This window comes from Ranitomeya variabilis, chromosome 3, assembly GCF_051348905.1.
Source record: "Ranitomeya variabilis isolate aRanVar5 chromosome 3, aRanVar5.hap1, whole genome shotgun sequence".
NCBI classification, from domain to species: Eukaryota; Metazoa; Chordata; class Amphibia; order Anura; family Dendrobatidae; genus Ranitomeya; species Ranitomeya variabilis.
The window spans coordinates 776,904,298-776,920,968 of NC_135234.1; the positions used below are offsets into that span (position 1 = coordinate 776,904,298).

At 48.0% G+C, this 16,671-nt stretch overlaps 1 protein-coding gene across 2 annotated transcripts in view; it reads left to right on the forward strand.

Annotated features, from left to right (window-relative positions):
- The first annotated feature begins 637 nt into the window (after positions 1-637).
- Positions 638-16,671, forward strand: part of LOC143817471 (ecto-ADP-ribosyltransferase 5-like) — a 46,593-nt gene continuing 30,559 nt past the window's right edge. Inside the window, exons 1-2 of one of the 2 annotated variants that reach the window (XM_077298908.1) lie at positions 638-660; positions 12,001-12,063. In XM_077298908.1, coding sequence (XP_077155023.1) covers positions 12,007-12,063 — 57 coding nt within the window. In that variant the 5' untranslated portion in view covers positions 638-660; positions 12,001-12,006. Of the gene's footprint in view, positions 661-757; positions 855-12,000; positions 12,064-16,671 lie in introns of those variants that run through there. The other variant, XM_077298907.1, reaches the window with a different exon arrangement.

A 16,671-nucleotide genomic window follows, 5' to 3' on the forward strand; every position in this document is an offset into this window, starting at 1 on the left:
GTATACAGAGATACATGATAAGATCCTGTCTGCAGCCACCACTAGGGGGAGCTCCCTGTATACAGAGATACATGATAAGATCCTGTCTGCAGCCACCACTAGGGGGAGCTCCCTGTATACAGAGATACATGATAAGATCCTGTCTGCAGCCACCACTAGGGGGAGCTCCCTGTATACAGAGATACATGATAAGATTCTGTCTGCAGCCACCACTAGGGGGAGCTCCCTGTATACAGAGATACATGATAAGATTCTGTCTGCAGCCACCACTAGGGGGAGCTCCCTGTATACAGAGATACATGATAAGATCCTGTCTGCAGCCACCACTAGGGGGAGCTCCCTGTATACAGAGATACATGATAAGATCCTGTCTGCAGCCACCACTAGGGGGAGCTCCCTGTATACAGAGATACATGATAAGATCCTGTCTGCAGTCACCACTAGGGGGAGCTCCCTGTATACAGAGATACATGATAAGATCCTGTCTGCAGTCACCACTAGGGGGAGCTCCCTGTATACATTTCTCTTGCTGTTTTTCCCTTTGCTTTTCAGTTTCTGCCTATTATACATATTGAGCATTTTTCCTTATTGATGTGAATCTATTTTTGTCACTGTTGATCTTGAGTTGATCCTGTTTCTGTGTTTTTCTGCAGACTTACAGTAAGTTTATGTGATTTTGTTTGTTTGATCTTTGGCGATACCAGTTGGACCAGTCATAGAGGAACTGGAAGATTTTATTTAAAAAGCAATAAAACAGTGAATAGTGACGGACTCTGTCCAGAAGCTGCAGAGCGTTTCCTTCCAATGTGCAGATTGTGATCTTGTGATCGCCTGGAGGAGTGACTGCAGAACAGGTGAGGGACGGCCACAACTCACTGGTCATCGGGGGAGTTCATTAGGGGCTTTTATATTGTTTTACACTTTGTTTTTTCATTGTCCACCTGGAGGAAGCGATGCACGTCTTAGCGTGGTGCGAATCCAACACAGACTGGGTTATTTTCTATTATGTCTTGAATTTGTGTAAAGTTGACACAAATCTGGTTCAATGTTTCCGGCAGTTATAGTTTTGCCAAATTCTTGTGCCAGTTAATAAATCTGGAGGGCGCATTAATTTTAAACCTAGTTTTATACCATATTAAAAAATGCCGGTCTAATGACGTCTTCCCCTTGTTTTCAGTGAATTTGTGGACACTTCTTACTATTCAGAAGCAGTAAACAGCGGTCAAGGTTGGGGTTGGGCAGATTCCCTTTTCTTCTCCGTCTGACCCAGACTGCCACAATGACTCTGAGGTTCATTGACCAGGGATTTATATTTTGTATTTCTCCAAGAGACGGCTTAGGTCAGATTATTATCCTCACAGGACGACTTGGGGAATATATTAGAAATCTAATAGAGGCTAGGCGTCTGCTTGTGGTTCTTGTGATACTCAAGCCTGATGAGAGGTTCAGGACAATGACAAATTAAAGATGGCCCCTTTCTTTCAAGAAGAATAGCTCAGTATTAATGTTCTTTTTCGATGTGGGAAACTTTATTGAGACCTGGTTCTAAAATCTTCCATCTTGCATGTACCAGTCACTAACATCTACGGGACAGATTAGCTACGAGGGAGGGGACATGGTTTTGTCATTTCCTGTTTCTCGTTCTTCTCTTTGGACTAAGAGCTCCGATACCTCGGCCATGATGACTCCTCTTGTCCAGACAGATAGTCATTGTTTGATAATCTGGTGATTGGATGATGAAGGCAATATCAGCATCCCTCATGTACAGTGGAAGAACCAAGGTTCGACAAGTCCCAGAGCAAATTTTGAACTGAAACCCCCAACATCCCACTTGACCATCTCAACTTAACCAAAGCCTTTGTGTTACTCAGCTCGCATGCTCTGACGATATGAGTGCCCACCTCACCTGCTTTTCACTCTACAGTCAGGGCTTCGTGCCTCACTGGGTCTGGTTATTTGCCCTACTCATGCAGTTGGCCCATAGCCTTTATCTCCTTTCTGGGTTGGATTTGAGATCTAAGAAAATTAATTTTCACTCCAATCAGGAGCAGAAGGTTTCTTCGTTTCCAGAGGGATGACCCTGATTGAATTTCATAACGTTTTAGATCTTCTGGAGCACAAAACAAAGTCAGAAGGTCAAGCAAATCTTTGGCCTCTTCTGAGCAGTCATAAATTATCTCATGGCCTTAGGTATTCTAGAACTGGGGAGGGCAATTGATTTTTCCGAAGATCAACACGAGAGACCATGACTGTTGTGGAGACCGAACCAATAGGCTGAAATTAATTCAGCTCAATATTAATATATTCATTATAATTATTTATATCAATTGTATAACTTAAAGTGCCCCTGTCAGCAGGATTGTGCTCAGTAACTACAGTGTCAGGTGGGTGCCATTATACTGATTACAGTGATACCTGGTGATGAAATCAGTCTTGTGGTTGTTGTGGAATCTTTATTTGTAGTTTTCAGTTAATAAGAATCTCGTTTGGTGGGGTGGGGTGGGGGTGTGGGCGGGGTTCTGGATGGCCTGTGGGCAGGGCTTTATGTGGTGCTCTGCTTACATATTTATCCTTATGTATCTGAGTCGCCCGCCATGGCCGTGGGGTACCCAGTACCGGGTCCGGAGTTCACAGGGGGATGTCACGGTAGTGGCGACCCGGTCCGTGGCCCTGGGCACCCATGTAAAATGGAAATTGAATAAAGTTTATGTTCGTGACGCCACCTGTGGTATTCGGTCAGTGGGGACCGAAGCTGCTTAAAGGGGTCCACTGGGGTGATGTTATGGCAGCTAGATGGTATAACTTCCCACAGGTGAAGTGTATCCCCAGGGCTCCCGGTGTGTAGATGGAAGATGATGGTGAATGGTGCTGTAAGGAATGAGAACACAGGGTTGCAGTCTCTTTACCTTGTTTACTGAAGACTTCAGGCAGCCACAGTCCAGGGCACCAGATCACGTGGCAGGCAGAGTCCGGCCGGCTTGGAGGCAAGTTGGGAGTCCCCTTTACCAGTTGGAGATTAAAGCCTTCCCTCTAGCGTGGTGGTATTGTAGTCCATTACTGCCTATGGCTTCTGATAAGGTCCTCACAGTTCTTCTCTCTGTCCCCCATATAGGATAGGACATAAACCCGTATGACTGGTGACTCGAGCCTTTTTACAGGGACTCTATCACGACCCGGGCTCTATGTGTCACTGTGTCTCCTGGGTAATGAGGCGAACAGGTAACTTGCAATTCAGCTGTCCTGCCGGTCTCTGATGTACAGTAAGTCCTAGAGTCCCTTTCAACCTCGGTGTTCTGGCTACTGGTTGCCTGCGCTTTGCCAGGGAGACAGTCTTTTTGCTGCTGGCCTCCCCCTGGTGTCCTCGCCTGTGCTTTTCTCTCCTACACGCTCGCTACAATCTGTTCTGCTTTCAGTGTTATCTCTGTCCAGGAGCTGCAGCACTTTTTCGTGGCTGCACTGCCCCTCTGCTTCCTTCCCATCTGTCTCTCTGACAGGAACTGCCTCTCTTTCTCTCCAAACCACAATAGATATAGGGGAGTCACCTAGGAATAGGATCAAAAGCTCCCCCTTGTGGCCTGGAGTGTGAACATGTTGCATGTTTGTGTCTATCTGGTGACAGTTATCCTTCCTTGCCTCCAAGCGTGACATCACTCTCCCCCGTGAGGAAAGCAATATCACTGTGACAACCAGGACCCTGGGGCTCCACATATCCCTCAGTGACCTGCCCCCTATTTTACATACTGCATATACAATGGTTTGAAAAAAATAAAAAATTTGCATATGGAGCGCCCCCAGACGCAGGGCTGCTGGGTAATCGGTACCGGGCCTCTCTGCCTCGGTCCTGGGGTTGTCACGGTGGCTAGGCTCGGTCCGTGACCCTGCTAAGTGTTGTCCAATGAAAGGTGTGATGCTGGTGCGTGGTGCGAGGTGCGATGAATAACGAGGACACAGGGTTGCAGTCTCTTTACCTCTTTACTGAAGGCTTCAGGATCCGCAATCCAGAGCACTGCTAACAGGGCTGGCTGAGACCGGCCGGTCCGAAGGCACATCCAGAGTTCCCTTTGCAGGTGGAAATCAGTGCCTACCTTCTAGCGCCTGGGTGTTGTAGTACCTCCCTGCTGAGCACCACGATAGTCCTCACAACTGTTGTGTCTGTTTCTGATGTTCTTCTCTCTCACAACTCGTATCTGTTCTGATGTTCTTCTCCGTCCCCCAGATGATATGGCTAGGACGCACCCGTATGACGGGTAGGCCTGGAGTTCTTCCGGGACCCTAGAGTCGCCCCTCTCCCACAGTTGCCTCCTATGTCTGCTTAGGTGATTTAGGTGAGACAGCCAACCTATAATTAACTGTCCTGCCGCTGTTTGAAGTAATGCTTGGAGCCCAATACTTCCTCGGCGTTCCGGCCGCCGGCTACGCGCCTCAATAGGATGTTGCCAAGATCTTAAGGCACGACTCCTACTGGTGTTATTTCCTTAATGCTGCGATTTTGTTTCTCACTTCTCCACAATAAACCTCGCTTGTTGTCCTTTCTTAAGATACCGCCGCGATGAAGTGCAGGCGCGGCTCCGTAACGTTCTGTTCTGTTCGCTAGGCCTCTGTCAGGATCCCACCCCTGACAGGGACCCCCCTGAATCTTCCCCCGCAACACCCTCTGCCACAGGATGTTGCCTGGTTCCAACCCAGTCAGCTTCTCACTAACTTCCTATCCAACCCCCAGTTTTACCAGAGTGTGAGGAGTGGCCTAATACATAGCACCCTTAGCTCCCCCTGGAGGCCAGACTGTGAAGTGTAATGTGTGACTGTGATACCTGGTCAGGTGAACTCCTTAAGTGCCATCAGACGTACCATAGCCCCCCTTAGTGGCGGAGTGACAGTACTGCAACGACCAGGACTCTGGGGCGCTGCACATACACCAGGCAGGCACTGACGCCTGCGCTGTGGCATGATATGGTGGTAATATGCATATTTTCATTTTCTTTAGACATGTAGCTTTGCTTAACAAAAAAAAGATTGAAACAAAATGTCCGCCGGCGCCATCTTTATAAAGCCTAATTTTTTTTTTCGGTCATCACATACAGCCCCTACCACAGGCATGCCCAGGGCCCTGCCCACAGCCCCACCCACCGGCTGCCCCGTAGCACAGGAATACATAGCCTCCTGTGTACAGTATGAGCCCACACATAGCCTCCTGTGTACAGTATGAGCCCACACATAGCCTCCTGTGTACAGTATGAGCCCACACATAGCCTCCTGTGCACAGTATGAGCCCACACATAGCCTCCTGTGTACAGTATGAGCCCACACATAGCCTCCTGTGTACAGTATGAGCCCACACATAGCCTCCAGTGCACAGTATGAGCCCACACATAGCCTACTGTGTACAGTATGAGCCCACACATAGCCTCCTGTGTACAGTATGAGCCCACACATAGCCTCCTGTGCACAGTATGAGCCCACACATAGCCTCCTGTGTACAGTATGAGCTCACACATAACCTCCTGTGTACAGTATGAGCCCACACATAGCCTCCTGTGTACAGTATGAGCCCACACATAGCCTCCTGTTTACAGTATGAGCCCACACATAGCCTCCTGTTTACAGTATGAGCCCACACATAGCCTCCTGTGTACAGTATGAGCCCACACATAGCCTCCTGTGTACAGTATGAGCCCACACATAGCCTCCTGTGTACAGTATGAGCCCACACATAGCCTCCTGTGCACAGTATGAGCCCACACATAGCCTCCAGTGCACAGTATGAGCCCACACATAGCCTCCTGTGCACAGTATGAGCCCACACATAGCCTCCTGTGTACAGTATGAGCTCACACATAACCTCCTGTGTACAGTATGAGCCCACACATAGCCTCCTGTGTACAGTATGAGCCCACACATAGCCTCCTGTTTACAGTATGAGCCCACACATAGCCTCCTGTGTTCAGTATGAGCCCACACATAGCCTCCAGTGCACAGTATGAGCCCACACATAGCCTCCTGTGTACAGTATGAGCCCACACATAGCCTCCTGTGTTCAGTATGAGCCCACACATAGCCTCCAGTGCACAGTATGAGCCCACACATAGCCTCCTGTGTACAGTATGAGCCCACACATAGCCTCCTGTTTACAGTATGAGCCCACACATAGCCTCCAGTGCACAATATGAGCCCACACATAGCCTCCTGTGCACAGTATGAGCCCACACATAGCCTCCTGTGTACAGTATGAGCCCACACATAGCCTCCTGTGTACAGTATGAGCCCACACATAGCCTCCTGTGCACAGTATGAGCCCACACATAGCCTCCTGTGCACAGTATGAGCCCACACATAGCCTCCAGTGCACAGTATGAGCCCCCACACATAGCCTCCTGTTTACAGTATGAGCCCACACATAGCCTCCTGTGTACAGTATGAACCCACACATAGCCTCCAGTGCACAATATGAGCCCACACATAGCCTCCTGTGTACAGTATGAGCTCACACATAGCCTCATATGTACAGTATGAGCCCACACATAGCCTCCTGTGTTCAGTATGAGCCCACACATAGCCTCCTGTGTACAGTATGAGCCCACACATAACCTCCTGTGTACAGTATGAGCCCACACATAGCCTCCTGTGTACAGTATGAGCCCACACATAGCCTCCTGCGTACAGTATGAACCCACACATAGCCTCCTGTGCACAGTATGAGCCCACACATAGCCTCCTGTGTACAGTATGAGCCCACACATAGCCTCCTGTGTTCAGTATGAGCCCACACATAGCCTCCTGTGTACAGTATGAGCCCACACATAGCCTCCTGTGTTCAGTATGAGCCCACACATAGCCTCTTGTGTACAGTATGAGCCCACACATAGCCTCATATGTACAGTATGAGCCCACACATAGCCTCCTGTGTTCAGTATGAGCCCACACATAGCCTCCTGTGTACAGTATGAGCCCACACATAGCCTCCTGTGTACAGTATGAGCCCACACATAGCCTCCTGTGTTCAGTATGAGCTCACACATAGCCTCCTGTGTACAGTATGAGCCCACACATAGCCTACTGTGTACAGTATGAGCCCACACATAGCCTCCTGTGTACAGTATGAGCCCACACATAGCCTCCTGTGTACAGTATGAGCCCACACATAGCCTACTGTGTACAGTATGAGCCCACACATAGCCTCCTGTGTACAGTATGAGCCCACACATAGCCTCCTGTGTACAGTATGAACCCACACATAGCCTCCTGTATACAGTATGAGCCCACACATAGCCTCTTGTGTTCAGTATGAGCTCACACATAGCCTCCTGTGTTCAGTATGAGCTCACACATAGCCTCCTGTGTACAGTATGAACCCACACATAGCCTCCTGTGTACAGTATGAGCCCACACATAGCCTCATATGTACAGTATGAGCCCACACATAGCCTCCTGTGTTCAGTATGAGCCCACACATAGCCTCCTGTTTACAGTATGAGCCCACACATAGCCTCCTGTGTTCAGTATGAGCTCACACATAGCCTCCTGTGTACAGTATGAGCCCACACATGGCCACCTGTTTACAGTATGAGCCCACACATAGCCTCCTGTGTTCAGTATGAGCCCACACATAGCCTCCTGTGTTCAGTATGAGCCCACACATAGCCTCCTGTGTTCAGTATGAGCCCACACATAGCCTCCTGTGTACAGTATGAGCCTACACATAGCCTCCTGTGTACAGTATGAGCCCACACATAGCCTCCTGTGTACAGTATGAGCCCACACATAGCCTCCAGTGTACAGTATGAGCCCACACATAGCCTCCTGTGTACAGTATGAGCCCACACATAGCCTCCAGTGTACAGTATGAGCCCACACATAGCCTCCTGTGTACAGTATGAGCCCACACATAGCCTCCTGTGCACAGTATGAGCCCACACATGGCCACCTGTGTACAGTATGAGCCCACACATAGCCTCCTGTGCACAGTATGAGCCCACACATGGCCACCTGTGTACAGTATGAGCCCACACATAGCCTCCTGTGCACAGTATGAACCCACACATGGCCACCTGTGTACAGTATGAGCCCACACATAGCCTCCTGTGTACGGTATGAACCTACCCATAGCCTCCTGTGTGCAGTATAAGCTTCCTGAAAATAGTTAGAGAAAAAGTGCTGGTTTTGATTGTTGTAGGTCAAAGATATCTCTGTGGTCCACAGGATAGAAGAGCTCAACTTTTATTATCTCCAACAAATTGTCCTCAACTGGTTTCTGGAGCTCAATTTTCGATTGTTGAACGGATTTGGTTTTTGAATTATTGATTTTATGGGAATGAAAGCAAAAAAACAAACATAGAAGGTTTTGTTAATTTGTTTTCCACAACAGATTAGTTTTTAGTTAAAAAATAAGAGGAATAAGGGGAATGAGCTACAGGAGGGCTTTCTCAGGAGATGGCTTCTATCCACCACATTTACATCGCCACAGGAGGGATTTCTCAGGAGGTGGCTTCTATCCACCACATTTACATCACCGCAGGAGGGCTTCCTCAGGAAGTGGCTTCTATCCACCACATTTACATCGCCACAGGAGGGCTTCCTCAGGAGGTGGTTTCTATCCACCATATTTACATTGCCACAGGAGGGCATCCTCAGGAGGTGGCTTCTATCCATCACATTTACATCGCCACAGGAGGGCTTCCTCAGGAAGTGGCTTCTATCCACCACATTTACATCACCACAGGAGGGCTTCCTCAGGATGTGGCTTCTATCCACCACATTTACATCGCCACAGGAGGGCTTCCTCAGGAGTTGGCTTCTATCCACCATATTTACATTGCCACAGGAGGGCATCCTCAGGAGGTGGCTTCTATCCATCACATTTACATCACCACAGGAGGGCTTCCTCAGGTGACGGCTTGTATCCACCATATTTACATTGCTACAGGAGGGCTTCCTCAGGAGGTGGCTTCTATCCACGATATTTACATCACCACAGGAGGGCTTCCTCAGGATGTGGCTTCTATCCACCACATTTACATCGCCACAGGAGGGCTTCCTCAGGAGTTGGCTTCTATCCACCATATTTACATTGCCACAGGAGGGCATCCTCAGGAGGTGGCTTCTATCCATCACATTTACATCACCACAGGAGGGCTTCCTCAGGTGACGGCTTGTATCCACCATATTTACATTGCTACAGGAGGGCTTCCTCAGGAGGTGGCTTCTATCCACCACATTTACATCACCACAGGAGGGCTTCCTCAGGATGTGGCTTCTATCCACCACATTTACATCGCCACAGGAGGGCTTCCTCAGGAGTTGGCTTCTATCCACCATATTTACATTGCCACAGGAGGGCATCCTCAGGAGGTGGCTTCTATCCATCACATTTACATCACCACAGGAGGGCTTCCTCAGGTGACGGCTTGTATCCACCATATTTACATTGCTACAGGAGGGCTTCCTCAGGAGGTGGCTTCTATCCACGATATTTACATAGCCACAGGAGGGCTTCCTCAGGAGGTGGCTTCTATCCACCACATTTACATCGCCACAGGAGGGCTTCCTCAGGAGGTGGCTTCTATCCACCACATTTACATCACCACAGGAGGGCTTCCTCAGGAGATGGCTTCTATCCACCACATTTACATCACCACAGGAGGGCTTCCTCAGGAGGTGGCTTCTATCCACCACATTTACATCGCCACAGGAGGGCATCCTCAGGAGGTGGCTTCTACCCACCACATTTACATCGCCACAGGAGGGCTTCCTCAGGAGGTGGCTTCTATCCACCACATTTACATGGCCACAGGAGGGCATCCTCAGGAGGTGGCTTCTATCCACCACATTTACATCACCACATGAGGGCATCCTCAGGAGGTGGCTTCTACCCACCACATTTACATCGCCACAGGAGGGCTTCCTCAGGAGGTGGCTTCTATCCACCACATTTACATGGCCACAGGAGGGTATCCTCAGGAGGTGGCTTCTATCCAACACATTTACATCACCACAGGAGGGTATCCTCAGGAGGTGGCTTCTATCCACATTTACATGGCCATTGGAGGGCATCCTCAGGAGGTGGCTTCTATCCACCACATTTACATCGCCACAGGAGGGCTTCCTCAGGAGGTGGCTTCTATCCACCACATTTACATGGCCACAGGAGGGCATCCTCAGGAGGTGGCTTCTGTCCACCACATTTACATCACCACAGGAGGGCATCCTCAGGAGGTGGCTTCTATCCACCACATTTACATGGCCACATTAGGGCTTCCTCAGGAGGTGGCTTCTATCCACCACATTTACATCGCCACAGGGAGGCATCCTCAGGAGGTGGCTTCTATCCACATTTACATGGCCACAGGAGGGCATCCTCAGGAGGTGGCTTCTATCCACCACATTTACATGGCCACAGGAGGGCTTCCTCAGGAGGTGGCTTCTATCCACCACATTTACATCGCCACAGAAGGGCATCCTCAGGAGGTGGCTTCTATCCACAACATTTACATCACCACAGGAGGGCTTCCTCAGGAGTTGGCTTCTATCCACCACATTTACATCACCACAGGAGGGCTTCCTCAGGAGGTGGCTTCTATCCACCACATTTACATCACCACAGGAGGGCTTCCTCAGGAGGTGGCTTCTATCCACCACATTTACATCGCCACAGAAGGGCATCCTCAGGAGGTGGCTTCTATCCACATTTACATGGCCATTGGAGGGCATCCTCAGGAGGTGGCTTCTATCCACCACATTTACATCGCCACAGGGAGGCTTCCTCAGGAGGTGGCTTCTATCCACATTTACATCACCACAGGAGGGCATTCTCAGGAGGTGGCTTCTATCCACCGCATTTACATGGCCACAGGAGGGCTTCCTCAGGAGGTGGCTTCTATCCACCACATTTACATCGCCACAGAAGGGCATCCTCAGGAGGTGGCTTCTATCCACAACATTTACATCACCACAGGAGGGCTTCCTCAGGAGTTGGCTTCTATCCACCACATTTACATCACCACAGGAGGGCTTCCTCAGGAGGTGGCTTCTATCCACCACATTTACATCACCACAGGAGGGCTTCCTCAGGAGGTGGCTTCTATCCACCACATTTACATCGCCACAGAAGGGCATCCTCAGGAGGTGGCTTCTATCCACAACATTTACATCGCCACAGGAGGGCTTCCTCAGGAGGTGGCTTCTATCCACCACATTTACATGGCCACAGGAGGGCTTCCTCAGGAGGTGGCTTCTATCCACCACATTTACATGGCCACAGGAGGGCTTCCTCAGGAGATGGCTTCTATCCACCACATTTACATCACCTCAGGAGGGCTTCTTCAGGAGATGGCTTCTATCCACCACATTTACATCACCACAGGAGGGCTTCCTCAGGAGGTGGCTTCTATCCACCACATTTACATGGCTGTATTAATTATCACAGGTCCTAGGTCACAGGTTTTCAGTAAGTTGTTCTCCTTGATCCTCCTGTGACTTTGAGGGTTGACATCTTATTTTAGTACCAAAATCTTCATATCAGACGTTGTGCACAGGACAACACAATGTTTTATAACCTTAGAGCAGGCATTCTATCAATATAATATTATTAAAAGAAAATGTTTAATCTTTGCCGGATGGAAAATTTGTGTATGTGAACTCGTGACAACCTCCAATCATTTCTGCTTTACCCGAGAGCTGATAGGAGACCGGAATAGGTTAGTGAGCCGCTAGCTGTCACAATGTTGTCACTGAGCCATTAAAAGGGTCCAAATACTGGGGATAAAAGTGATTTTTCAAATTTAGAAAGAATATAGAAAGGAAAAAATGATAATTACATCATTCTCCCGACCGGTCTTCTGCTTACCTGTCTGCAGTAATGTCATCCTCAACGTCTACTGCTACTAATCACTGGACTCAGCAATGTGCACCTCTGAGGCCAGTGACTGACTGCAGTGGTCAGCAGACTGGGGCAATATCTGTGCAGCCTGATATCCAAACTGATGCCATGCCTAAATCTCTTCACAGGTCAAGATGATTGCAGAATTTGCGATGGTCGTGTGGTTTGCTCAGCTCCTCCACTCTACACAGGTAAATATCCACTTTACACCAGTAATTGGGGACCCAATGTAACACCACCATGATTGCAGAGGAACCTCAGGGGTCCAAGCTCTGACACAATAATGGAAGTGACCTTGGATCCACTCTCCACTAGGATTAATTCCTTATGTAAAGTTTCAATAATAACTAGAGATGAGAAAATTAATTCTGTTCAAAGAGAATTTTGTTGAATTTTAGGAAACAATTTGCAATTCAATGCCCACTGCAACTTTCCACAAAGCAAAACATTGCACCAGACACAGAAGGCTCACATGACCTCAGGTGTGACCTCTCTGGATTCCCCATAATGCCGTGCAGCTATCTCATGGAACAGCACAGCCAATCATGAGAAACCATAATAGCCAGTATAAAAGCTGAGGCAGGGAATGTGGATAGTGAGAGGATGTAACAAATCACAGTTCAGCAATAGAAATAAGTTGATAAATGTGAAATACTCAATAGACATTGCACATAGTGTGTGTGAGAGGACAGCAGTTAGGATCCATTTACCTATAGCCACTTGGGCAGTACTAAGGCTGTGTATCTGTTGATTGGTTTATGTGGATGTGCTCTATACAGAGGGCCCCCAAAATATTCTCCTAGGGCTCAAGGAACCACAGTCCAATAGTGAAAGTTAGTGTCCATGGAATTATCTATAGCCAGCACTAGAAAATAAGATGTCTGTACTGTGGAATCCTTACAAACTGTTCTCCTTAACACCAAATACTGATGTAAAATACTGACCAAATACTGAACGTGTGAATGTGGTAAAAAAAGAAGACTTTTCCCTTAACGCAGTGCTTGCTGAATGTTTTCTGTGTGATATTTATGAATGAAATGACCCAAAAGGAGGTCTCCACTGGAGGCTGGAGGTCCAGGTTTAAGATCACCAATGATCTACGGTACATGTGGGACGTCCTCCATCTGATCACAGTCCCCTGTTGTGAATGATGGAGGGTCAGTGTGACGGAAACCTTGAACCATCACTTTAGGAAAGTACGGCCTTATCTGTGATCTGTATACAGAGTGAAGTACAAGGTTCACCAGACCCCACCCAACATGTACTGTACACATAGACGTCACAGCGTCACATGGCAACCCTCCATGATGGGCGCTTACAATACAACTAGGATGTGGTGCTCCCGGGTCCTAGAGACGTTCACCACTCAGGGCTGCCGGAAAGATGCAGGTGCATACAGCTGACAGCTGAAGAACGTAACTCACAAGCTTGTAATGAATTTATCTTGGTGGTTACAGAGTCTAAGATTAGGGAACAGGTAGACTAGGACAGAGGAAAACAGCTGACATTTGTGATAACTGTTTATAACAATTTGCAGTCACTCCATCACTCAGCAACAGTCTTTATGTGTAACACCCTCTGTCGGGATTGGTCACAGCCCTTCTCATGGTCACCTCTCTTGGGTTGCAATATCTTTCAGCAGTGTGTCTTACACCTTGCAGACCCCTGTGGCCTCCATGTAATAGGTATATCTGGTTTGCAAACACTGGTATATATTGAACAGGTCTGCTGGCAAATACTTCAGCAGCACTTCCTTCACTCAGACACAATCTTTGTGAATCATAGACAATGCAGAATACATTCACTGTGCTGGTCACGGCCCCTTCTCCCGGCCACCTCCCTTGGTTAACACATCACTGTTGGTCATGCACAGATGCTTTTCTCTGGCTATTACTGATGTGGTAATTCTCTTCACACTCAGGCTTCAGTTTTTTGCTGTGGCCTCTATCATCTCCTCTGTTTTGGTAATTCCTCCTCACATTCTGTAATGGTGGATCTCCCTTCTAGGAGGGCTAATCTCTTCGACTTGGGACAGTCTCCATCAACTGCAGTGCAAGCAGGAACTTCTTCCATGATCCTCTTTGGCCCAAACTAGTTTGCTGATGGCAAGTGCTGCTCAGCCCTCACATACTAGCATTCTGTTTTGCAGACATCTTTTGTTGGTTCTTGCTCTTTCTCCTGTTATTGTCTGGCTTACTGTGTTCAGACGTCTCGTCTCTCTGGAAAGTTACACTGGAGACTCTAGTTCTTTGTACTCTACCAGGGTGGAAGGAGCCATCCATGTTAATGCTAATACCACACTTCCCCTGCTTCCTAATGGCACCCTGTCTGGAGATGTTACACTAAGGTTTCTTCTCCCACATTATATATTACTTTACACATCACCAATCCACATGGTGAAGTCTAATGCATTGCATAGTTTTTTAGCAGCATACATTTACATATAACTCTCGCGCCTCTATGCTCTCCTCTACTGCGGTAATCCTCACCCTTCCAATGGTGGTAGTCTCTCATGGATTTGGGCAGGTCTTCTCCACCTGGGCCAGACCTCCCACACTACAGCTTAGGTAGGAGCCTGTTCTTGCTTCTGTGTGGCTCTATCTAAGCACTTGGTAGAAGATCTTAATATGGAGTACTTGCCCACCCCCACTGCTGACTATCTATGACAATGGAAATCAGGGCCGGTTTGGCTATAGGGCAGGTCTGTAAAATAACAGATGGGCAGTCTGGAGTGGTCTACATTGGCCTCCAAAGCTTGCAACAGTATCGGTGTCCTCAGGATGTCAACACTGTTAACTTTAGCGGAGTAGAGAGCCATTGGCTCCCTGCCAAATCCTCATGGGGAGCAATATAAACCCCTGAGTAAATTTTCGGCAAGTAGCATTGCAGCCTGCCAAATCCCGACAGTGTGTAATACACTAACCGTTAGGATTTGGCTCTGCTGGCTGGTTCCAGCAGTTGTCATATCATTGATAGTATGTGATTTCTATACTTGTAGCCATGTGACGACTAGAATAAAACATTGTGCAAATGAGCTGAGACTCTAGTAAGCACATGACCGCGAGAAAGCAAATCACAGACTATCGATCACGTGACAACTGCTAGAATCGGCAAGAAGAGCCAAATCTTACTGGTTTACATATTACTCACCGTTAGGTATCGGCAAGGTGCAATACTACCTGCCGTAAATTTACTCAGTGGTGTACAACTCCTTTACTGATCGACTGTCACTAAGTGGTGTGTGGTAGACAGACTCACTCGGCTGCTTATGGAGGCAGTCACAGGAACACTCGCCATTTAAGTTTTCAACTGGTTTATCAAAACGTACTGCATAAACCAGTCAAAAAGGAGGTAAACAAACACGGCCCTTATGGCATAAAATGAAAAACAAATTAGCATACAGTACAGTCTGTGTGGCTGCGGGAATCCGCCCGCTCAGTGGAGCAAAACAAGGTTCAGGTCTCTTTAACAAGAGCACAGCTCTAGAGCTCTCATCTCCAGACACACTGAAGACCTAATTAATCCAAAGGCTCCACATTTAGACTTTGGAAAACACCCTGGGGTGGATATATATTGAACAGCCTTCCAGCCACTCTTCAGCTGTTCACAAAAACCCAGCCCTTTTTATGGTCGATTAACCCCTCTCCGCACTTAATATGCTGGTGCATTATTCTAGGATCATATCCCTGAGGCTAACATCCTGAGTGACACATGTCTCCCCTCCAGTATTTTACCAGTGACCTTCTCACAGGTGGCATTATGGTGTAGCGGTATTATTTATTCTTATTAAGCAATACTATTGGTGATATTGGCCTTGTAGTAAATCTTGATTTCCTCCAGGAAGTATAATTTTTGCAATAGAGAGAAGTGGGGGCTGCATGGACCTTTTTGCTTTCAAATGCCAGGCCTGAATTTCAGTCCCAGTCTGGCCCAGCTGGAACGTCCCTGACATAATCTCCTCCTGAACGTTCTTTCTTTTATGCCTTCTGAGATGCTACAGGAGTTACGAGGATTCATGTTGCACCAACTCCGTACTAAGCCATCACCAAACCATCGCAACTGCATCCCATAAGAGCACAATATACTTTAATGGTCCAGTGTTAAAGCTCCGTCCTCTACTGGTGAGACCGCAGACACTTACTCTGAACACAGCGACATCCTGCATGGGATACGTTCTGACCCGGAGGCATAAATACGTCACGACATGATCACTGATTCACACCTGACCGTCTGTCAGTCACACATCTGTCACGGCTATAACAATGGTACAGAGCACAGATAACTGTATAGTAGCGTCATTAGATACTTCCCAGGTGGACTGGCCCACATATCACTTTTCCTCTTATCTAAGCTAAATTATCTTCAACTCTGTAACCAAAAGCCAGAAATCTCCTGCAACCAAACAGCACGGTCTACCTGTGTCTACATCATGGGGCTACAAGATAACAAGGCCACCACCATCATCATCATCACAATGAAAGAGCCCTGGTGCTAATCAGGGTCATCATAACCTGGGTAACAAAGGGGAGGAAGGAGCTTCCAACACCGGTTGTGCATGGGATGACGGGAGGCTCAATCTGATGGGTGACATGTCTCTGGCTGGTGCGGCCTGGGAAAACAAAAGAGGAAACGGAGAGAGCGGCGCTTCCAAATGGTGAATAGAAGCAAGTTTCTTTATTGTGAATCCATAAAAACAATAGACAGAGGGTTTAAAAATTAAAAAGGACACGCTTCTGGAATTCTAGATGCCCAAAGTCATAGTGTGGTGGAACAATCTCAGTAGTCAGAAGCCAATCACG